General features: G+C 42.8%; 1 protein-coding gene across 3 annotated transcripts in view; it reads right to left on the bottom strand.

The window, feature by feature from the left end:
* KIFAP3 (kinesin associated protein 3) overlaps positions 1-25396 on the bottom strand; it is a 113828-nt gene that overhangs the window by 2879 nt on the left and 85553 nt on the right. For 2 of the 3 annotated variants that reach the window (XM_053659375.1, XM_037167419.2), the window contains one exon: positions 24855-24954. In XM_053659375.1, the coding sequence (XP_053515350.1) occupies positions 24855-24954 (100 nt within the window). Of the gene's footprint in view, positions 1-1447; positions 1517-24854; positions 24955-25396 lie in introns of all 3 variants that reach the window. The other variant, XM_053659376.1, reaches the window with a different exon arrangement.

The raw sequence follows: 25396 nt of genomic DNA, 5'->3' as shown, positions 1-25396 counted from the left end.
TCGGCAGGCTGGTCCTCGCTGAGGAAGGGGCCTTGGTAGAGGCTCTGAGGGTCTGAGGCCACGATACAGTCAAACTGCAAAGCCTTCTGTGTGTCATTTGTACGACCAGCAGGCAAACTTCTGGTCTTTTTCTGTGCAGCTTGCCCACACGGTAAAGAATGAATCTAGACATTATCTGACTTGCCTGATGGCTTTACTTTTCCTTGTAACTTGACAAGTGGATATTATGTATTTTTAAGTGTCAGCCACACTGTTGGTAAGAATTTGTACCCAAGTCAGTGAAGGTAAGACAAAACCTTGACTGATGAGTTTCAGTTGCTGAGCCTGCAAGGGTCCTGTGGCTAAGTTCCCTTTACACAGAGACACCTGTGTGTAGTGCAATGTCAAGAACAGAAGGTCTTGAACTTCCACAGGAGGAGGAAAATTTGAAGCCCTCTTTATTCTTTTGGGACATGTGGACATTTATTTACTCTGCCTTTTCCCTTGGGATGAGCACGTAGACTCGTTAATGCGGAACCTGGTTCTAAACCAGGAGAGCCCAAGAGTAAGTGTTCCTTTAACCAGAACAGATTCTTTATGTAAGTCCTTCCGGAAAAGGTCAGAAACCGTGAACACAGCAGGAAAGTGCGGCAGCAGAAATCCTGCTTTCCGATCCACGGAGACTCGGAGCAAATGGTATGGAAGGCCCCGTGTGCCCCTGCTGGGGACCCTTCGGCCAAGGGTGTGTACACTCAGGCACAGCCGAGCCGCTTCCTGGAGGTTTGCACATCTGGCTGTTGATACGAGAACTGAGTCCCACACGGCACATGTGTCTCTGTGTATACATGTGTGTCTCTGTGTGTACACTCCTAACCTGCTCGAGAGAGCTGTGTGTCCCTCCGGATCAGAGCTGCCACTCGGCCACCTGTCCTTTCCAGGACTAGTCATGTTGTGTCATTTGACCCTCATCCTCAAAGTCCAGGTATCACATTTTGGGCCTTTAATTAGAACAGCACCAAAATGCAAGATCTCTTCCCGAAGATATATAATTCCGGTTCAATGACAATGGTCACTGTTTGGCGTGAGAAGACAAGGCGGGAAGTGCACCCAGAAAGGAAGATGATAAATTCTCCATAAATGCAAAATTTGTATCTGACACTCAACAGCAAACAGGAGACTACACCTAGGTTTTGTGTAACATTTAGATGTCGAATCAGCATTCAGCAAGCAGAAGACTGAGCTTTCTATAATATTTACAAGGCTTCAAACACATTTTTAACGGCATTCACGAGAATTCTAAACCTGAGATGACGGGGGTGGAGGAAGAAACCCAGGCATGACAAGCGACGCGTCACATGCAGCACAGGACAGGGGGACGGCAGCCAGCGGGGAGTCCCAGGCCCCCCGAGGTCCTCAGGGCCCCATGCCATGGCGGGCGCCTGCAGGGAGGGGAGGAGGAGCCACCTACCTCGGGCTGTTGGGGAGGCTTAACTAGTGCAAGTTTGTGAAGCACTTGGGGGTCCGCGGGTGGAAGGTGCTGCACAAGTGAAAACGTATCGTTATTTTATCAGAATCAGACAAGAGCCACGTAAGTCTTTTCCTCCTTTGAAATCCCCAAGCCAGCAAAATGAATACATTTACGGATGCTACAAAAAAAGGCAAAAAAAAGGGTAAATCCAAGCCCCATTCTCTCTCCGTAGGCTCAAAGGGTCTTCGGGTCTGTTCCCAGAAATCCTCTGTGTACGTGTCGCCCACACCCCCACCCTCGACAGGTCTCGCCCCACTTTCTGGGCAGTTCATGCCACTCACGGATGCGGCGACTGTCGGAAAGGTCTCTGTTACGGCAACCTGAGGTCTGGTGCTGTTAGTCTCAGCACCGCCCTCTGCAGCCGCACACGAAGTCTAATTCTCCTTTAGCATCTACTTCACAACTCTGGTTTAGTCATTCCTCACAAGGCGGTCTCTCAAACCTTCATGGTCTCATGTGATCTCTAAAATACGTTTACTTTTTTCACTGTTTTTGTGAAAATGAAGAAGCTGAAAGTGTCTTACTCGTAATGTGGTCTGAAACCGGCACAGAATCTAATGAGATTCTATTTCTCACTCTCCCAACGCAGGCCAACACTGAGCTGATCTTACGCAAGCTTCTCAAGGTGCCACTGCCACACGGGGGCTCACGCTGACTGTGTCTGGGTGTGCACAATTCTGTGTACACGCACACACAGACATGCGTGAAATTTTCACTCGTAACTACTGTGCTGAATTTCTTTTGACTTTGGGTCTTCCTTTAGAGACTGTACTCTACCTGAGACAAAACCCTTTATGACAATCAATTTATAACCAGGGAAGAGTGATTCTCATGAACTACCTATCTTCGTGACCCACAAAGATTAGTCACAGGCTGGAATTCTTTGAGATTGTGAAGTGAAAGCCCTTAACCTGGACTGACTTTCCTCAGGGCAAACTTCCCAGAATATTATACAATGGTATGAAATGGTAATAACTTTCTAGAAGAGTCTGCTCTTTCATCAGTTACTCCAATATATTGATCACAGAATCAAAGTCACTATGCTTATCTTTCTTTCTACATAGATTATAAGTTGATTGCCAGAGTAACTTCAGCTTAAGCATGATCTGCCGTGGAAAATTCAGGTCAATGTAATAGTGATCCTTAGTTCACCCACCCACCCACCCAGAGAGGACACGAGCTCCTACGACTTACTGAGTAAAGTGCTGAGGGTCAGTGTTTTCTTTTCTTTTTTTAAATTTTAGACACTGTGGTGCTGGGAAGGAGACAACAAATCAGACCTGGTCCCTGGCCACAGATTGGAGGCAACTAACAGGGAACAAAATTCTGATAATAATATGATGCTGTGTTATGCTAGGACATTTATAAATTGCTACAGAGGAATAGAAGAGGCCCTCACATTTAATAAAACGTGGGAGTATATTAGACATACGTACAAATTGTTACAGAAGAATCTTGGGGTCTGGAAAGGCTTCATGGAGAACACTTTTTAATGCATCGGTCACCGCCTGACATTCCGCGTCGGCCTTGTTTCCTGTGAGGACGCACGGCCAGCAGGGGAAGGAGCATCTTATTCGTTGTCACGTCACAAGCGTCTCTCACTGTGTCTGACACGGAGCGGTCATCCAAAGTGTGCCCGTCTGTGTGGACGGGTGGATCTCAAAGGACAGGTGGGCCTTCAGGAGTGGACAGGAGAGAGCGTGGGGGTCTGAGCAGGAGAGGAGGGCTGAGCAAAGCAGTGACAGGGTCAAAGCCTCGGTTTGTGATGGAAGCAAGTGGCAGGGGAAGAGCCTGGAAAGGGGCTGGAATTGGCCCAGAAAGTCCTTTGTGTGCCAGGGTAAGAATGACATGCTTTGGGAGCGTTGTCCTCGCGGTTTAGGAAGGCGGACAGCTTGCCTGTGTGCTCCGGAGGGCTGACCCGGCTGCCCGCTGTGGCGCGGCGGCCTGCAGAGGCACCGGCAGAAATGTGGGCCGGGTGTGCTCTCACCACCCAAAGTGGTATTTTTCTTTTAAAATGTGGTTTTTAGCCATACATTTACTATTTGGTAACTGGGAAGAAAGGGAAAAGACATAGAAATTGGCAGAAAATCTGTAAGTTATAGTTCATTGGGGTACAACAACTTTTGCTCTTTGATATGAGACTTTGCTCCATCCAGGCGCTAAGAGGCTGTGGTGCCCCAGGCAGACGAAGTCACGCTGCAGACACGGGCTGCCTCTGTGTTCAGGAGAGAGGGGGGACTATTCTGGGGGGAGAGACGATCTTTTTGTGCTGTTCTCACATGCGCATATGAGCACGAGAAGCGTGGACCGCATGAGATAATGCCTATAAAATTACACCTGACGTTCCCACGGTGGTGGATTGTGAAATGAGATCAAGTGGTTGTAATTTACGGATCAGCCACTAGATGGAGAGCTCGTCTTATCACCGAGCACGGCACTTTCACAAAATTTTAAAGCAAGCTGCATGGAACTTGAACCTTCTCAGCGCCTTCACCATCAACAGAATGTGGTTCCACTGCTTCCTCATATGACCGATGTCTTCATTTTACACATGGGAACAAACAGACTCGGAGCTACGCAGAAATCTGTACCCTGCACCGCAGAGCTCTGTGACCCCAGGGAATCTCAGGGCGAAGGCGCCTCCGTCCTGGACCTGAGGGGTGATGGGCGTGCGCGTTAAGGTGCCGCCGCCTCTGGAATGCTCGCCAGCCTGTTGCCAGCATCTCGCTCCCATCGATTTGCGTGGAATAAACACGCACGTAGGTGGCTCTGGACAGAGCCTCCGCAGCAGTGAGACAAGGAGCCGCGAAGCACCCCCCAGTGAGCGCCGCCCACCTGTGTCGGCCTCGGCGTCAGCTCCCCGGGGCTCTCCTTTACCCTTACATGCCTGACTAGCAGCTTTCCTTTTACTGGGATAAAACTAAATGGCTCAACCCTAGAGTCCTATTTTGGGTAAAATCAAAGTAACATTTCCCCCCGAATCAGGGACAAATGATATTAGGGGGAAGCTGTGTTTAAAAGTACTCATGTGGAATTTATTTGTAAAAAGCTTAGAAAAAGACATCTGTCCATTCTAAGGGGGGGGAATGTAGATCCTTTCAATTTAGTTACGATACTGAGATGCTTCCGATTAAAACTAGTTTGTACTAACGATGGGGGAAGCACGTGGAAAACAGTCACAAATTTACTACGAATGACAGAAAGTCCGTTGTACTGATGATCCTGCAATATTGTTCCATTGACATTTCTCTCATTACACATCCTAACCCGTTGGTTGACCACCTCCGGAGCCTATTTTAATTATATTTAACAAGGTGATGTTATGGTTGCCACTTTTTCACTTTATATCATATCATCATTGCATTAAGTTTTCTATCCTTTTGCTTTTTGTATATTTTATAGTCTCGCCGGGATTCTTCTGTTAACTCTAGTTCTTGGGCATCCTCACCCTTACTGCTGCCCCTGACAATCGTCCTTTGTGACAGTCCCGTCCTCGTGAGCTCTGTAATTTTTCACGGGTCCCAAGTTCCAGTTTCTCTCACCTGCTTCTCTAGCCTGTCTCCTGGCCCCTGAGCTGGGACGTATTTCTACAGAGAGGCTGCGATTCTCGTGCCATCTTTCCAGGCCCTGGGGATTTCACTGGCCTGAGGAGACAGCAATTTCTGCACTTGGGTTCCCCCGACTTGACTACAGTTTAAATTCTGGACCCACCCATGCACGCGGAGTAGGCTGGTGAATTAAACTCACAAGCTCTCTTCAGCCGGTGAGGAAAAGGCAGCCCTCTGAAGTCCCAGACCCTCCGTGGGGGATGCGGCCCCGCTCCCCAGTGCGCCCGCTCTGCCCAGGCCAGCGTTCTTGCGGGCGCCTCTTTTTTCCTGCATGCGTGTCACTGGGGGTGCTTCCTAGCTTTGTGAATTTTTGCGAATTTGGCCACAAATTACAAACTGTTGTCATATTTGGAGGGACCTTTCCAAGCCTGCTCAGTCCACCGTCTTGCTGGAGTCCCTTCCAGTTCCTCTTCCGCAGCCAGATGCGCAGAACACGCTCCGCACATTCAAGCGAAGGGTTTATAAGCTTTGTCTTCCTGTGACTCAAAATTGGCTTTCTGGAAGAGGACAAGGATTTGGAAGAAACAACCGAACCATGACAAGATATTTTCTTTCTCCTCATTTGCAGCAATTAATAGGGGGGGAAATACCTTGATAGGTGCCTGGTGGAAGCTGTCGGATGTGGTTATCAAGCAGATGTGAATATTTACTCAAATACTTAATGGTCTCAAACTGTTTCTAGCAATGTTTTAATGAAAGTATCTTTAAGTTACATTTCTTCATTTAAATCCAAGGACTTCTTGAAACGCGCAGGGAAGTTTCCTGAGCTGCTTCAGTAACCCCTGGGTCAATAAGCCGAGTCTTCAGCACCTCCTTTGAACAGCTGTTTGTCTGTCACTGCTTGGACATTTACATAATCTATCAGACACCTTGGTTTTTTAAGGGACAGCAGCTGCGGCTGCAGGCCCAGGACAGAGAGTGAGACGGAAGGAGCACTGTTTCTGCAGCAACGGCCTGACCGCGCTGTCTGGTGCCGAGCGAGTTAAGGCCCCTTCTCCCCAGCTAATTACTGTGTAATGCTAACCTTAGTTGCTGGTTCATGTTGAGACTCTTTAAAATATGAACTGTGTATTTTACCCCTATGCACTCTCTTAATGATTTGTTTTTTTAGACTGAAATCACTTCCAGCCATCAGTTATACTCTTGGTCTCTACATATGCACTTCTCTGAGCACAAATATTTCTTTTTCCTATTGGTCTGCCAGCCCTGTCAGAGCAAATTTCACTTTAAACTAAATGCTATGATACTTAAAACCTCTTGGATTACTCCGGCTGCTAGTGTGATCTATGACCCTCCGAGAATGACAGCTGAACTTTCCAATTTGCCTCCGCTGCTCGGGGAACGGGAAAGCACATGCCAGAGCGGAAAGGGCTCTGATGCTGAGCAGAGAGGAGCGGTCTGGTTGGAGGTGGGAGCGGGGGACTATTAAGTACTGAAAAATACTAATAAGAAGTGAAAAGAAACTAAACATGCTGTAAAGTCGAAGGCCTCGCGCATAATTCAAAAGTTAATGCTAGTTCTAGAAACTCTGTAGTCCAGTGAAAATGTGAGTAATGACCTCCAGGTACTGTAACATAGGCACCAACCAGAACTGTAAAGTGATAATGCGCTATCGGAATGAACCAGGTCCAGAGATGCCACGGGATCTAACGTCAGCAGGAGCACCGCACAACACAGGATGGATGACGCCCCCCTCCCTTTGTGGAATGCAGAACCTAGGCACAGACGCACTCACGGCAACACGCCCTCTAGCGGGCACGTGGCCCCTGCGAGGGACCCGCCTCCCGGAAACGGAAAGTCCCCGTTCAGCCTCTGTTGAAACCCTGTCTCCACAGTCCTTGAATAAACAACATGGTTTGGAAAGTTTCTGACATCGTTTTGAAACTTGTCACTTTCTCTTACTATCTCACGTAAGAGGTGGATAGGTGTCTATTGTAAAAAAAAATCTCAAAAGTCTTATTAAATATAAGAAGCTTAACATAAAGTTTCCAATTTATGTCATGTCTACTTAGTCACTTGTCTCAATTTTTTAGGCTAAATAATCTACAAATTACCTTTGGCTGACACAAATCAAATAATGGCTGATAAGTAAAGACCTGTCTGTAGCTAAATCAAACTAACGAATGCATTTTCCAAACTGAGGGCACTAGTATTTCTAATAGAAATAATATTTAAACAAATTAAAAGTGTACAATTTAAAGTAGCTAAGCAAGAAAAAGTTTGAAATTTTGACTCTGAGTAAGTTCATACTATCAAATTCACAACACAGGCACTTCCCCTGTGCTGGGCAGCGCTGTGCAAATACCGCAGCCACTAACTCCTGGCATTGGTCATCACACAGGTCACCACACAAGGACAGAGAGACACTTCAGAGTCACCCAGTGCCCTCCGCAGCACCTGAGACCCCACTGTGCCGTACAGGGCACCAACACTGCACACAGTGCCAGAACAGGAACCAAAGTAAGCCCACTCTTAAATTTTACAAGCTCTCTCGGTCCTTGAGAAAATATGTTATGTTCCGGATCTGTAAAAACAAAGAGAAAAACCCAAGGGAAGTCCATTTCCTACGGTGCCTGAGGCTGCCCCGAGATTGTCAGGATACGGACTGACTCAAGTCCTCCAGTCAACCGGACTGTGGTGTTTGATGCTGAAACAAGTTGTTTCCTCATCATTTCACACAGAACGGGGCTCGGCACGCTTTGGGCACAGTGCACTGGTACCACGCAAGTCGGTGCAGACTGGACGGTGGAAGTGTACAGTCCTAACACATTGTTTTTTGGCTTGTACCCTATTATCATATTTTAAATTAAAGTTATCTGCAAGGCAACATAAGGAAACTTTTAAAAAACTGAAGCATATATGCATTTGTCTCCCAATTTAAAGACTGGCAATTCTGTTTGTTAAATTCAGCAAAACCAGCTTCACTACGAACTTAACAAGTCCTGAATTCTCTTTAAGTCAGTGGGGTGCAATTACCTCCAAACCAGACTCCCCGGATGTCATTTCTGTCTCCGCTAACACGACTGGTTTAGCTCTGCATCTCTGACTGCCTGTCTCCGGATCACTTCTGTGAAATAAGAACAGCGGCTGTGCCTGTTTACCTCGCTCTGCCGTGAGATCAGTACATTTCCAAAGTGGCGCCTCTTCCACAGCCGGTGGTGGCATTGCTACGATCCACGGAAACACACGGAGCCTTCCCGCCAAACCCCGGCCAACTCCGGCCCCTGCCCCGGTCCAGACAGCGGAGAGCTCTCCACCGCCCCCGCCTGGCACGGCGCACTTCTCCCGCGCGTGGCCATCCGCCCTCCCAGGGCTCGCATGGAATCCGCAGAGGCAGTGCCTGCACCACCCAGGCGACAAACTGTGGTTGCATTGAGGTGATGCCCCTGCCGTCACACCCTCCTTCACCGCAGTGAGAGCGGCGGGCTGCCAGGATAAATGGCTCCTCAATCGCGCAGCCCTTCAGATGCTATGTCATGACTGACGCAATCGAGTCAACACCTTAGCGACGCTTTTCTTCTGGTTTTATACTCAGAGAGTTTGTATGAAAGGAGCAAATCAAGGTAAGGCTTTCCGGTGTTTCACGCAAACCATCCCCTCTCACGCGGCACATATCCCACGCGCAGGCTCACTGCTACCCTGGTGGCTCCCCTTTGAAAAGGGCACAGGTCACAGAAGGGTTCAGGGTGGGCTCTGATCATTCTGGGGTGTTCGCGGCCTTGGGGTTGGGCCACCCTGACAGTCTGGGCCCTGGAAGTGCAGCGGAGTGATTAGGAGATTTCTGCATGGAGGTGGGAATGCAGTGCGCACCTGGGGAGGCCACAGGCAGGACAGGGGCCGTTCTGGCCTCGAGCTCAGGTGAACAAAGTGGGCCCTGACTTCACTTTGTTCAAGTGGGTCGGTCTCACACGGTTTTCAATGGCCTGGCCCCGTGGGAACCACGCTGTTCAAGGGTAAACTCCCCGTGGGTGTCCTCCTGTGAGGAGGGCAGACTTCAGTTACACGCGGCTTTCTGATTGCCTGGCAGATGGGCACCGCCAACCCCTGCCTTGTCCAAGGGTCCGCTCTATGTCTCTGTTAGTTATTTCAGGTACCCAGGACAAGGAGAGATGACGAACCGGTTTGTTTTAAATGACTGCGGTGCCTCCTTGCTGATGGCAAACAGCTCCTCCCTCCCCCAGACTCAGGGAGAAAAAGGCAAGTTGCAACAGTAAGAAACTTGTGACAGTTTCTCTTCCCGCCTCTGTGCATACAGAGAACGAGTTAAATTATAATTTAATTCTTACAAAGTCCTTAAAACCCAGTAGCCCTCTTCAAAAATGTTTTAGAGACTTTTAAGAATTCCTGTTCACCACTTCAAAAGCTTTATCAGCATGAAGTTTTAATGTTCATGTAAATATAGCTTCATGGTTTTCTCATATTAATTTGAAAGGTGTAATTTTAAGTTACAGTTGCAACTTCAAAATGCTGTTGCCCAACCATGTTCCCAGGAGCCTCCTCCTCTCCTTCCTCATTTGAGGGGCTCTAAATCAGCCATTCCGTACTATCCACTCAAATCTGGATTCATTTTTAAGATTGCTTTGCCTTTTAATGTCTGACAGGCCAATGTGAAGGTGCTTTGATTGTGACTAGGAAAAACATGAAATGGAAAGAATTTCTGGAAAAGTAGGATGTGTCAACTTTAGATAAACAAAGAAAATAGGCTTAAAAATATGTATGTACATTACACGAGACAGGATGCCCACCAACTAAGGTCCACAAAAGAGAAGATATTCAGGAAATCATTGATTTTGCTCCTTTTATAGAAGTCTACTTAAAAGACTTTGACACTGACCTCTAACGTAAGCGAAGGGCATAAGAAAGCCCTCTCTAGTCCAAAACAAGACACGCAGCTTTGACATGAAAGCCAATGCCAACACAGAAAGGTTTTATGTTCTGCAATGGTTACTTCAAGAATAGAAGTACAGAGTTTAGAAGACCACTAATACTCCTCTCAAACATAAAAACAAACAGCACTGGTACTAGACTCATCTCTCTGAAACAGGTCTGAGCCCTGTTTCACTGACAGAGGCGCGACGTGGTGGAGAGACGACCAGGTGACTGGGCTGGACGACGTCCTGCCGGCCCACAGTCCCCCAGGTGAAGTCCGGGAACCACGGCGCAGACTGGATCCCTCAACTCCAGACGTCTCCTCTGTGTGCCAAGTAATCACCAATGAAGGTCTGTTGCCTTTTTAAAATGAGAAAACCTGATCCATGTTAACAAATCTTTGTGATCTAAAACTATTAGCTTTGAGAATTCATCAAGAGGTATGATTTTACCCTCCCTCCCTCCCTTCATAAAACACAAGGTGTCTATGCTCAGGAGATGCTCAGGAGATGGGAGGCATCCAAAAAAATCAACGTTTACAATAAACTCTTCAATAACAACAGCTTTCCTCAAATCTCACAATTATTCAACTTACGTTTTTTAGGACACAGACGTATTTCTAAAGACCCGTTATCTCTATCACAAAGCCAGGGCAAGCTTCCTTCTGGGCTAATTCTTCCAAAGAGCTTATTGTTACAATAAAGTGACTAAATTCTAGTGAATTACCAGATTATCAAAGTACAGCATTTTATTAAACATTCTATATAATTCAGGAAGTTATACTTCAGTAATAATGATTCTTTGTCAAAAATTGCACTGCTTCACATAAAATTTTAAAAAATCCTGAATTTAAAAATTTATATTTTTAAGAAAATTCATCATAGTATCTTTAAATTTTTTAATTTTATTTTTTTCTAGCTTTTATATATAATTCACATATAACATTCATCAGATTATCTGATTTTTTTTTTCTGTAAGAAAATACTGAAAGTATGGCCCTGGCCAGGGAGCTCAGTTGGTTAGAACATTTTCCTGATATGCCACGGTTGTGGGTTCGATCCCCAGTCAGGGCACATACAAGAAACAGCCAGTGAATGAATGAATAAGTTGAACAACAAATTGATGTTTCTGTTTCTCTCTCTCTTCCCCTTCTCTCTGTCTAAATTAATAAATTAAAAAAATACTAAAGGTATAATTGTTTGTAATAAAAGTTAATGACGGATAACACTCCAAATAGTATCATTTAAGAGAGTGGGGCATTCTTTTCCAAAGATGATTAATTCTGTGTTCTCTTAAGACCAAGGACAATCCAGAAGTGTCTGAGATGTGTTTAACACACACACACACACACACGCACACACACACACAGTGTGCAGTAACACAAAGGTAGATGGGAACACACTGAAGTCCACCGATGTCCCAAGAGGGACACGGTGCTCGTAGTAACTCTTCCATTCCTTTTCTAATAATATTATTACCCTTAAATATTTTCAAAAAGAGAAAAGTTGAAATAAAAAATATTGTGTTTTAAGTCATCTCAAAAAATTATATTTTAACCCTGTACTAACTATAAGCTTCTTAAAAGAAAAAGGATTGTTTCTTACTCATCTCTACACCCTTGGGGTCCATCCGAGTCCTTGTTGATTAAAAAGGTTACTAAATATAGAAAACGCTAAAGTTAAAAAGAAAACATTAAATGCACATCCTTACCTTGCTTACATCTTTATTTTATGCTCTATGAAGTTAATTCCCCATCACAGAAACATTAGAAATAACACTCTCCAACGGTATATATGCTGCACTTCTCATTCACTAGTTACTAAGAGGTCGTTAGTCAAGAGCCGCTAATAGGAAAGAAACAAGATTGAGTAGAACACGGAAAACGTTTCTACAGAGCACAGGCCATTTGATAAAGGTAATGCAACACTTGTTAATACTGGGACATTAAAAGTTTCTTTTTCCAGTAAGAAAAAAAATGTATGGCAGGGAATGCTTATATTCGGTACAGGTAAGCACCTCTCAGCACATCCAGTTAGGTCTGTGGTAACGTAACACAGGTGGACTGAGAACTTCTCACCTGGATCTTGATGATGAAGGCAGGCACCCTCATCTCCATCAAACACTGCAAGTTAAGAGACGGCTCTGTCCTACACAGCACAGGTTCCTTACACAACAGTGTCACAATGTGAGCCACAACACTGTGTGTGTGTGTACACAAAACCTCGATTCCGTGTGCACTGAATACAAACCCCACCCTGTACTATACGCACTGTGCCGGGTAGCGAGCAGGAAGGCCGGCTGGCGGCCAGGGGAGAGGGCTCAGAGACAGACACGTGCCGTGGGCAGCGCTGAAAGTCATGGGGTCCGAGTGAAATCCTCCGGCAGCGAGGAGCAGTTAGAGAAGAGGCCCCCAAACGGGGTGGACACAGAACAGGGCGACTACGCGGAGGGGTGCCCAGCAGAGAATGCCAGGGAGGCACGGAGAGGGGCGTGGGAGGCAAGCGGGACAATGGCGTCTCCGGAGAGCTGGAAGGGGCGCTTTGAGAAGGCAGGCCCGGGGTGCTGCTGGGAACTAGACGGGAGGAAGGCGCATCGGGTCTGGCCAGGTGAAGACTGCTGGCCGCTTCAACAGGACGGGAGGAAGTGAGGAGCGAGGAGGGTGTGTGGAGAAGCAAGTGTGAAGGGAAGTGAGAAGTGGGCTGTGGTCGGAAGGTGATGCGGGCCAGCGAGAGTCTAACTCTGGAGGTTCCGGAGGACGTTTACATGCCAATGCTTTCGGAAGGGCGAAGAGAGATGACAGCAAAGACGTCCTGCAGAAGGCAATGGGGGTGGGGGTCAGAGTGCAAGGGACCGACTGCACTTTGCACAAGGACACCTCCTTCCTGCAAGGGGAGAGGAGGAAAGGAAGGTGGGTGGAAATACGAGCAGGGAGTGGGTGGTGGGAAGAAAGCCGTGGGCGAGTTGTTTCCTGTGATGCGCTCCTGTTTCCACGCCACCGGTGGCTCCTGGCCGGAGACTGAGCGAGCAAGGGCTGTCACAAACAGCCCTCTGCCGTTTACACTGCCTGGCACTCAGGGTGCACGTATCTTAATAAACGCCATCACTATTACTCATCAACAGGCCTCAGACTGTAGGCAGATTTCAAACTGGTTTAGAGAATAACATTTCAAATAATTGAACTGGAGTAAAGATGAAATCTATATGCCATTGCAGCTTGAGTTGTTTCTAATTCTTGCCAGTAATTTCATTTAAAATTGGACTGGACTGTTCAGGCTCCAGAGTTAAACTTTTCTGAGTAATTTCACTGACTATTTTTCTTACTTTTTAAAAGAATAACTCTTTAAAATTAATGTTCATTTTGTGCAGAAGTTTTCCGTGGGCGTTCAAATCCAGAATACTGGATGGATTACGGACTAGTGGTCTGGGGCAGCCTAAAATGTGACAGAGAAAGAAAGATGTGACCTGCACAACAGCCACGCCCTCCACCCCCAGGGCCCGATATGAGAATCTAAATTCCGTGTTAGCCTCTTGTCTTTCTTCCACAGGAAAACTATGATGTTGTAAGGGATTACGCACACACAGACAGGCTTATTTCAGAGTTCGACACTGCTACGTTCTGTCTAACACCTTCGGGACGCCCAGTTTACTACGGCGCCCCTCTTTCTACAAGTTTGAAATCATCCTTTCTTATTGGGGAGACAACTGGCACTTTCCGACAGGTCCTCTACTTGTCAGGAAATCTGGCCTTGTTGCCCCTAATTTAGGAATATAATTCTGAGCTTCAATACAATTTTAGTTATTGTTTTATGATAGTTATCTAAGTCAAAAACTGGGTATTATGTACTATTGGTTTATACGCAACATTTTGATTTTTATGAGAATACAAATGATTTCTTTTGTGGAATCAGATGGCGGGGATACCAGCAAGTGGGACGCCAGTGGTGAGAAACTAGAAGCTGATTTCTTTCTTTCATATACTTTGCTTTATAATACTTCATACTTATATGTTATGACCTATATAAATGTATAATATTCATAAAGTATACTTATCGACGGCTATCATCTGAAATAGCTTTCTCAGAGTAAATTTCTTGACAGAGATAAGTTCCAGTTACTGACCACAAAATCAGACTGTAACAAAGATAAAAGGTATAAGCGAAAAATAAATTTAACAACATATATTAATTGAATCCAATAATGCCTCAACCAGAGGTTTTATTTGCTTTTTCATAGCAAAAAAGCAAATAAAAACATGAGATTTTATTGTAGTTCAGCATCAACATGCATGTTTAATGATGTATAAAATAGTTTGCTTAAGTGTGATTTTAAATTTTCTTTGGTTTATTTTACAAATATTTATAGTATTTCCAATAGGTATAAGGCCACATTTGATAAGATGTTTATAACGATGTTATTTTTACTTTAAGACTAGATCTTACAATGTAGAGATCAGAGTTTCTGAAATCCTTCCAATTCCACTAAATACTATGGAATCTTTCATCAAAAGCTAAACATAATGTTCTGACATTAAGTAAACACTCAGTGAAAATTTATGTTGAAACTGAGCATACTACATAATCGAGGAAATAACAAAGTGCTTTATTTAGGGAGAAAGAAAGGCTTGGTCTTTCAGGAACCGAAAGGAGACCCACGATGCATCTTAAACGGCTGTGCCATGAACGTGCTCGGGCCCCTCACCCACCTCCTCCGTACCCGCACATCTTTCTCCGTTTGTTAAAGTTCTAAAACTTTCTCCCCGGCTTGGCCTTGCAGCCACTTATTTGATAAAGTAGGTCACTTAAAAAGAAAGAAAGCCCAATAAAATGAATTACAAAGACAACAAGATTAAACTGATTGCACTGTTTTCATACATTGTAGCTGAAATTCTGCAAATACGCAGTTGGCTGTGGTTTGGCATTTAACAGCATGCATCAGTAAGGAGGAGGAAATTTTATTCTCATTAACTGTTGCAGATTTACTGCAGTGAAAAAGAGCTATGTAACCTGAGATGTGACAGTACAGAAAGATCAAAGCCGTGGACTGGAAACTAAATAAACCCTCTGGCTACTTCCTGCGAGGAAAATTCACTCTGGCAATGTAAAACAGAGCCCAGTTAAAAACTACTCTGTTTTATGAGCTGTCATAGCTGCTCAAGTGGTTTGGACCGGCTGAGTTTAGAACATTATATTTCCTTGTTTTTGTCTTAGATACTTCTGTAAGCAGTTTTATAGACCGTTTTTTCTTTTTTAACACAATAACCAAAAAAAAAATGAAACTCTTTTCTTTTGGCTGAAACTGAGAAGGGAACTGCTGAACTTATTAAAGCAGGCAGGTCTTTATTTGCACATTCCTTTCTCATTTACTGCAGTTTAATATTTTGCTCTTAGATTTATTTGGCAATACATTTACTTTAATAATTCATCAGCAATCTGTATAATCCCCATTCAAAATAAGTGCAAATCAGTTTACAGAGCCCGCATGGCCCACATCTGGGGGCGAGCTATCGGCAATAGCACATCTGGAAGGGCCATGGAGACTACGGGAATTAATTAGTATTACATTTTAAAACCCACAGGCTCTAGGTTTCATCTGTTTTTTCAAAAAATATTTAAGAAAAAGTATTTGGTTTAACATTTCTAACATAAAAAATTTTTAAATTGTTCATAAATACTTAAAGCACATTGTTAATTCAATCAAAACACAGTTGGGCTAGAATAAATCAACTTTAAATTAGAAAATAGCCCCGAGTTTAGGGTAAGCCCAGTATCATTGAATCCAGACTTCAAGGACGTAAAAGGTGACTTGCTGTGTTCCTCTCTTTTATTTTTGGGGGTGGGTGATGGTGCTTATCAGTCAGATTGCCTACATTTTTATTCTTATCACTGGGATATGACTAAGGAAGCCTTTATAATGGCAATTTGCATACTATTCCCTTAAAAAAATCACAATTTTTTGGAAAAATGAGTATTTCATTGGTCAAATATGTATAAAAGCAGTCATATTTGAAGGACTTTCAATTTTCTTTCCATGTAAATTTACAACTAATTTTTATATATCTGTACAGCCAAAATAAGGCAATTAATACATATAAAAACGTACTAACTTGAACACTAGATAATCACCCTTCCATGGCGGTGATATAATTAACTTCTCAGTCACAACTGGACTAGCCCCCATTTCTTCAGTGCAAAGCTGCAGCATAATTAATCTCTTAACATTTTTATAGGACCTAGTCATATTCAGATTACTTTTTTATTTATAGACTTAGCTATGCTACACTTCTTCCCCTAAATGAAGTCCTAATAAAGTGACAATAAATTTGATTTTAAATCTGGTTTTCTGTGGGGGCACCTTTGGACTTTATACACAGCTAACAACATGCATGTCTCTAAAAACTCTGCTCAGGTCACCAGATTGAAAATTAACACAAACTTAATGGGACAGTTCTGTCGCCAACTTCCTGCTAAATGTCAAAGGAAAGTAAACCACTTAAAATATTTCCCCAAGTCAGTAGTATAATTTCTCTAGGGCAACACATCTTCCCAAGTTTCCAGAATTCTAAGCCTTGATTTTTGGCTTGTATTTCTATATTTCAGTAAAGTTTACAATTTGCTAATGCTGATGTGTGATAATCTAATAAAATTTGGCCTTAAAAGTTATAGGCCCAATCTGCTAATAAAACCTAATTCAATTCTCCTTGGGAAATGCGAATCATTAGTGTCCAAGTGGTGGAACCGAATTTCCTTGCCTTTTCAAGACTAGAAGGAAACTGTCTCTATCAAGAGTCTAAACAAGTACGACAACATATAAGGGTTCATTTACAGGCATCAAACAACAGCATCATGTATATAAACACAGACACTGGCTCATTAGCTACAGAAGTGGTTTGCGTAAGACACTAACCCTCCTGACTGAGACTGCCCCACTGCTTCCGTCCTCATTTCTTTATACAACATGCTTGGTCTGTGAGGATGGAATTTAGGGACTGACTGTTGCCCTTCAGGCAATTTGATAATGGTGAAGTATTTAATGTGTTGATACGTTTGTAGCAACCTGCCTACAAGCAAAATCTAAAGTACCAGTTTGCAATAAATCATGTCAAATGTACTGAAGCAAAGTAGGCAAACAACCAGTTGTGCTGAAACCTACATATCAGGATGAGTGGTGATAACTCTCGCCCTACAGCTTTCTAAAGCACAGCTCTCCATGAGACAGACACACATCCTGCCATGTGGAGGCAGGCAGGGTGTGACACGGAGTAAGGCCCCTTACCAAGCTCAAAGGCTTTGTGGTTTACTAGCTGCCTGGTTTGAGGTTGGTCCCTCAAAAACCCCTTAGACTGAATTTCTACATTCGTTCAAACAGGGGCCATAGTGCTCTTTGCCGTATGGATCTCGTGCACTCGTTAAAATGAGATACGTGATAATACAAACGCCAGCTAATGCAAGTGTTCAGTCTCTCTAGACCTAGACATGGTCTAACAGAAGCCTTATCCATGTTATTCTTTGAAACCTTTAGAAGGCTCCTAAGACATTCCATCCTCTGAAGTAACAGAAAAATAGCCGGCAGAACTGCCATGGGAGTACAGAGGAAAATACAATCTAACGTAAGGGCTCAGTTAGAACGGGAGCCTTGCAGTGTGAGAGCCACTCCCGGGCCCTGGTCCCACTTCCTGCTCAGAACTGTGTTCTAGGCCTGCTGCCGTTCCTGCCCGCCCGCTTCCATGATCCCACAAACCTAAGAGTAAAATGACGTCTTCACTACTTTAGACATATTTTCCCTTAAATACAGAATTATTTCTTATGCATGGTTTTATTCACTTCAAGAAATTTTACCACTCATTTCTGATTGGTTAATACTGCTAAAGGTGGGAAGAACTTGAAATGATTCCTGTCGATTATATCTAGGTGCAGCACTCGTTACTGAACTTGAAATACATGTTTTACTTACATTAAAAACAATGCTGTTTGGATAACCAAATACAGTTGTAATAAATTTTGCAGATTTGGATGTTTTCAAATCAAAGAATGCACTCTAAAATAAAGCCACTTTTAAAAGTAACACAATGCGGTCTTATTACTGAGCCCCGCTGTTTCCACAGAGGAGCTGCCTCTGTGTGGTTCAATTGAGAGTGAACAGAACTCCTCTCAAACTGAGAAGCAAACACCCCAAACCGAGTACAGCTAAGAACAAGGACCAGGGACCTGTGCAAGTCTGTGAGTCAAGAGCAAAGAGTAAATGAAATGTGTAACAGTGCCTTGCGCAAACATTCAGTAAGATTTTGTTTTTTAATTTTATATATTATTTGATAATAGGCTTGTCTTAAAATAAAAATATATTTACATATTAGGATTAAATCAATGAACCTGTTGCCATAGTGTTTTAATACATGCAAATGAGCATAAATGGAATGACTAAATAGTCCAAACACAGTTGATTTCGTTACTAGAATTACAGATGGGGCAGTGATGTGTTCAGTTTTACATCATCAAGACATCACAGGAGAATAACATTTTTATCAAAAAAGAATTTTGAATAAGGAAGGAGCAAACTATAAGCTATCTGTGGTTAATTCTTTAAAAAGTGAGAATTTTATGTGAAGTAAATATCTATTGTTAAATATATCAGTTTTTACCTATTTTGACTTTCTTACTGACTTAAATTAGGTTAAATCAGAACACTGATATAACCCAATATGTAAACAAAATCATGTGGCATAAAAGTGCTGAAAGAATGTTTATTCCACAATTAGGTAAGTGTATCTCACTGTACTCAATGGATCTATTTTCTTTGATGTACATTTATTTTACTGAAATAATTTACTTCGTGGGATTTATCTCTGATTGCTTCATTAGACAGGTTCTTAGAGACGCAGTTACAGACTAGCAGGAAGTGAACAGGGTGGCCTGTCCCGCCGCCACACCCTCCCACGAAGGCTCTTCCGCCTTAGCCCCCACGGGAGGCGCGTCCCAGCACCTTGGCTCTGATGTGTGGGCACCAGCATCAAAAAATCGCTGGCCACTGACAGACAGAATGGACTCTGACTACTCTGTGCTGCAGCCACTGTGTCTGGAAAAATTCTAAAGTCAGGAATTTTGTTAAAGGTTCTGTGAGGGATGTTCTCTGCCGAGAAAAATAGATGTTAATGAATCACAAACAGACACTTCATTTCTGATGAGAACTTAATAGTGCACTAAACAAAGCTGCGATTTAGTTCACGATTATCTCTGAAAGACTTCATAACGTTTACCAATCTGTGTAGCTCCTACAACACTATGGAGCGAACAGTTGGTCGCAGTGTTTGTCAAAGGAAATATTCCCAAAGTTTCTTTCCTTTTTGGATCCTTTCACACAAGGTCTCTACTGCTGCCACAGTCATGAAGGCAACTAAAACTTAAACTACTAGAACAAATGGGGGAGTCTGGGTTATTGATTAAAAATCGATAAAGGACTCCTCAAAGAAGGGATTTTGTAAGCATATTTACTTTCTTCTCAATATAAAAGAAGTTTGGATTGGCCAAATTAAGGGTTGTAAGAGACAATAATTTCATTTCTTCTTTGAATAACTCCTCTGGAATAATCTCATCAAACAGAAGTCTAGGAATAATATGTAGTTTTTAATTCCTTTTTAAAAACATTGATCATGCTATTGCAGTTGCCCTGATTTCTGCCCCTGTGCTCTGCCCCACCCAGCACCCCCACTCCCTCAGGCAGCCCCCCCATTGCTCATGTCCACAGGTCATGCAGACGACCGGTTTATGAAAGTCCTTCGGCTGCTCCATTTCCTACACGGTCTTTTAGGTCCTCACGGCTACTCTGTGACCACCTGTTTGTACTTCTTAATCCCCTCACCTCCTCACCCGTTGTCCCCTGCCCCCTCCCATCCGACAACCAATATGTAGCTCTGTAAACACCACACAATGCATTTTAGACAGGGGATGTGTAATTTTGAGGGGTTTTTCTCAAGGGAAAAAACCCCCTGAATAAATAGCTGAGTATAATCAAGGTGTCCTAATAGCTAAAGTAATAGTCTAACTTTTACACATAGAGTCTTTGTCTGAGGAAAAATTACACATTTAAAAACTGAATAAAAGGCTATTTCTTATATATTAAGGAAATATGTAATTTGTTGGATCTACTCAGTATGATTTTTAAAAGTAAAACTAACACTTCGACTGTAATGTTTGAAACAATAAATTGAATGAACAAAATAAAAGGTGCATATTAGTAACATATAATTCACATCATGCACAGAAAAGTCCATGCCAAAGTGTGCTAAGGAAGAGAACAAACGAGGCAGGCCGTGTAAGAGACAGAAAACGAAAGTGTGAGCGTCGGAGGGCTTGGACAGCGGCCCCCCGCGCCCCTCAGCTCTGGGGGGATGGACGGCCAGTGGGCGGCAGCCTGCGTGGCCACGGAGAAGGGCCCCAGGCCCTCGGAAACACATTTCTCAAAGCCCCAAGGAAACCTAAGCAGCCTCTGTAATTTTTTTCCAGTTTATGAAAATTGGATTCCTATAAAAGAAAAATGGACCATTTTTACTGCAACAAAAACTGATTTGTAAAAGCTGGAAGCAGTTTAAAAATACTCAACATGAGGTTCTTGTTAGTCTTGAAAAGTAAGAGTTATAATAAAAAACGGTCCAAAAATATGGTGCGGATACATGGCAAAAAAAAGAAGTCAGGGGGAGAAGAAAGCTAGTCTTACTCCTATTATTTTTAATTAGCTTCAATAGCAAGTTCCACTTCACTTTTAACACCAGCTTGGGCGTGGGGAGGGGAAGATTTACATCTGACCCCCTGGGGGATTGGCAACTCCAGGACTGTGGCCTCAGAGCCCTGAGCATCCGCGTCACCTCCAACGCGTCGCCTCCAACACATCACCTCCAACACGTGGGGAGGTTCTGGCGCAGCCGACAGTGACATGGGTCTAAGCCCAGGAGTCGCTGTCCAGCGGCCGCGTCCACTTTGCCGCACACCTAGGCTCCTTTGCAGAGTAGGACAGGTAAGTTCCCACTTTGCAACAATTCCACTCAAACCGCCTTGCTATATCTCAGAAATGTAGGCATTCGGATTGGGAAGGACCCCTGCTGACTTGAATTTTAAGAAAAAGACTAATTTGAACTACTTAAACAATTCTCTAAATCCAGCTCAGTTCCCGCATTTTACAGGTATGTCCAGTTACTAGATTTTGCCATTTTAGGAAGAAAGTGAAGGATTTTACTTTGAACAATTAAAAAAACAACCTCTCATAATAACTAGAATTTATTCTTTATCTTGCAGGAACTCGGGACTATCTTCCCTGAGCCCAGTGACACTGACGTGTTAAAAACCCACAGCGACGGAAAGGACACGCATGCTGGCCGCAGGACACGCCACGGGCGCTGCCATGCTGTTTCACGTTAGACACAACGATGACAGTTCGTAATTCACATTTCGTACGTTCATTTCTTATTATTCTTTTTTCAGATAGCTTGACCATGCTTCCTTACCAAAGATACGTGATAATAAACAGGGAAAGAATTGGTAACTCAGCTGGGCAATTTCCCTGTTTAAAAAAATACTCAGAATAGATAGCAACCAGCTTTTTCAATATTCAAAATTCAACCAAGACTGATTTTTCATAGCTAACCCAAATTTTTCATGTTGTCCATTAGACTTACTTATTCTTATCTCCAGAGTGAAGATGAAGAATAAGACAAGTTCAACACCACTCTTTATATTTCTCGAAAAATATTTCTACTTTGCTTAAAATCAGTTAAAATAAAAAATTTCAATAGTAGTATTTTAAATCAACATTATTTGATCTAATAGGCTTTAAATTTACCTATTGGATGTCAAAAGCTGAAAGGCAGCCATTAGTTTAAGATTTCACATCTGGGACATTTTGTGGCAAAATTTTCATGCCAAAATATGTGAATAATTATGTAGCAATTTAAAATACTTAAATCTTAGCAGAGTTAAAAAATAATCCAGATAAGATCTATGGTTTGTTACTATCAAAGAAGAGCATAGAAATCCTATTAAAAGAGAATCCTAACCAATCAAAAATGATTGAATAAAAGCAAGAGTAAATGATTCCAGAGTGGAAAATGCAGAAAGAAGAACGGAGTTTGGGCCACACTTTAGACTTTCTCTGTATCTGTGTTGATTCAACAGAGAGTCCCTACTTATTTGATCTATTGCCTACAGAAGAAAAAAAAAACCCTAAGGAAATTCATTGTAAATTACTTCTTCTGGAAATAAAAAAAGAAAACGATACAGTCACATGATTTAAAGGCTGAAAAATTACAAAAGACAAGAGATGAAAGACTCAACTTTCTCAGGGGAAGTTTTTTTTAAAGGGCAAACAATTCTCAAATAAAAATGGTTACAATAAATAAGTATATCACTTTTTTATTTGAAGAGTCTATAGTAAGTTTTATTAACTAATCCTTTAAGCTAACATTACTGTGATGTGCTTTTTATGATATAAAAGATGTTACTTATTTTTACCTTTGTAAATGAACTGAGAGTACAAAGGTAAGAGAATTTTCCTAGTCATTTTTAAAGAGTTATTAACAAAGAGGGAAGCAAAAAACAATGAGACATTGAAATAAGGAACAAGCTGACAGTTACCAGAGAGGAGGGGGGAGAGGAATACCAGGGGACGGGCCATCGAGGCACACGTGTAAAGGACACACGGCGAAGCCAGAGGGGGCAGGTTCGAGGGTGGGAGGCAGGGATGAGGGTGGGGGTGTGTGAAAATGGAGACGACTGTACTTGAACAACAATAAAAAAATAATAAAAATAAGTAAATAATAAAAATGAAAATAAGCTAAGAAATAAAATAAAGCGTTATTAACAGAGTTAAGAAATAAAACCCTGAAATCTTTAGACAAAAGGCACAGCTTCGTCACTGAGCACAGGCCGCTCTCAGAACATGTTTGCTATTTCATAAAATGACCATTTCTGAAAGCCAGAAATGAGAAATTCTGCTGAAGTGAGCTTGCAAATTCAGTTTTGTATATTCAATTTTAATAAAAATGTTCAGATTCTTAAAAAATTGCATAACTATATAAAAATGAGGGTAAGTCTTTCTTAAGCAAGGACTGCATAGTTAGTATCAAGAGGCTTTCTTTGGACCAGCAGCGTCTGGTGGAGGCACACACATGCTTTGCTCCCAGTGAAACATAAATGGCAGAACAATTAACTTGTAAATGCCATCAGCAAAAATCTTCCATATAAATATGAGGCTTATAAACCCAAATCAGTTTTCCTTTTCCAATTATGTTTTAGAAAACACGCAGGGTACTGTCCCACGATGGAGCACAGAAGTTACACTGATTAAACAGTCTCCATTTAAATGACTGTAGCTAATACAGACAGAATCAGCAGAAGTGACCAAAGCCACATGCTTTCTGGTATGTAACCATGTTTAACTTTTATTTCCTACAGCAAGGAGTTTCTTACCATGACAATCCAGTACACCAGTAAAACTTTCTAAAGTGCTATTATAGATTTAAAGTCCACAACAGAACACTGAGCTACATATACGGTATCACATTTCATGCAGTAACTACATTTTCCACTGTGCTTTTAAACACTGAGTCCCGATACCAATGAGTTGTGAGACCAAGACAGTGGACTGCAACTGCATGTCGAAAATAACAGAGTAAACAGGAGGTGTTGCTGTGCGTTACAGGGAGTACGAGGCACTGCTGTTCTAAGAAATTTGGTTTACATATAGGTAGCACATACGTACATAAACAAGTGGGTACGTGGGCACTGGCTGGCGACAGGAAAAGTATTTCCTAATAAGGGACAAAGAAATGCTTAGAAGCCACTTCAGCAGGCTACCTTTCCTTCCCAACTAGGCATCACGCTTGAGGGAACGAGCTCTGGGGATCCACAGACCTGAGTTCACTGTCTTCTGTAACATCCTCCTAGTGTGAGTGGGGCACTTAAATGACTAGAGGCTTCGCTTCTCCATCTGTGAAATGGCTAGGACAATACCTGCCTTGAAACGTGGCCGTGCAGTTAAAACAAACACGACGAGCACTTGTAAAATAGGTTACATACAACAGAGGATCAGTAATGGTTGTAACAATCGCTGTGGGATCAAAATGGCTTATTACAAGTGATGCATACGAGTTATAAAATATTAATCACAATTGTATTCTTCTGTGTAAAAAATTCATAAGCACACCCTCCAAACAAAAACCAGTTTATGTGAATAAAAAGTTCCACTTTGGAAGAGGAAATTAAGTAAATATTTTTAAGTAATCTTAATGGCAAATAAGACTAAAGCTATTCATGAGAATAATTTAATGTGAAATTTCAACAGTCAGTTTGAATTCAAATATTCCACCTCCAGGAATAATATGGAGAAGAAAATACTTGTTTACACATTCTGGTAAAATATTATAAATCAATTATAGAACAATGCTGACATGTCAGACTTCTTTTCCTTAAGTATTTTATTTGCATGTCATCTAGGGAGAAAAAGTTTTTAATCAAAGCACTGACTTGTCAAAACACTGTCTAAGTAATTGTTAAAATGCATGTATTGTGTCCTGATTTTATACTATATTTGATTGGCTTTGGAAAACAATCTGAGCTTATTAATTTGGCAAAAGTACTGTGTCTTTCAACAGAAGCCTGTGTTTTCCAAAGTGATGAAGCATATATGTTTTTCAGATCTGTGATTCCAATCTTTGCATAGAAAACATGACTTCATAAATTAAAATTGAACAAGCGTGTCCTTGAAAATATTGAGCACTTTTCCTCTTTAATGAAATAAGATAGAAAAATGGGGAATGAAGAGAATTCTAGCTTTTCAAAAACAAGGGAAACATCGTGTATTAGACTTTTTTGGGAAGGAGTGTTTACCTGCCAGGAAATGAGTGCTGCCCGACCATATCTCCATTTTGAAGGTGATAATCACTGAAGAACTCCGGGCTTATGGCTCCTTCGGAGGTGATCAGTCCGTCTAGGAAGAAGGAGGGGGTCACCGGTGAGACGTATTTGCAGGGAACAACAAGGAAACATCTATCACAGAACACAGCATGAAACAACCTGCATATTTAACCTGGAGAGAACACGTTAGCATGACACGCTCCTCTCTGGGGAGTATGAACCGAAGACCACGGGTCTGCGGTTGTTCTTTAACAAGACTCCAGCGCAAGTGCATGGTCACTGAGCCCCCACTGCACGGCAGTGCTGCACGGGTACAGAGGGGAGTCAGACCACCGCTGCCTTCAGGGCTCGCAGCCTGGTGGAGAAGACAGAGGGGACGGGCGAGGCAGGGAGCGACGGACAGGGAGCAAGGTCCAGGCTAAGGAAGCAGAGTGAGTGCAGACAGGCTGACATGAAATGGCAGGCTGTCGGAAAAGTGCAAACTTCCGCGTGCCCACATCTCACACCCACACAGC

This window comes from Artibeus jamaicensis, unplaced genomic scaffold, assembly GCF_021234435.1.
Source record: "Artibeus jamaicensis isolate MK-2021 breed Jamaican fruit bat unplaced genomic scaffold, CSHL_Jam_final scaffold_625, whole genome shotgun sequence".
Taxonomy (NCBI): domain Eukaryota; kingdom Metazoa; phylum Chordata; class Mammalia; order Chiroptera; family Phyllostomidae; genus Artibeus; species Artibeus jamaicensis.
The sequence above is the reverse complement of the archived record's forward strand: the minus strand, read 5'-3'. Positions and strand labels throughout refer to the sequence as shown.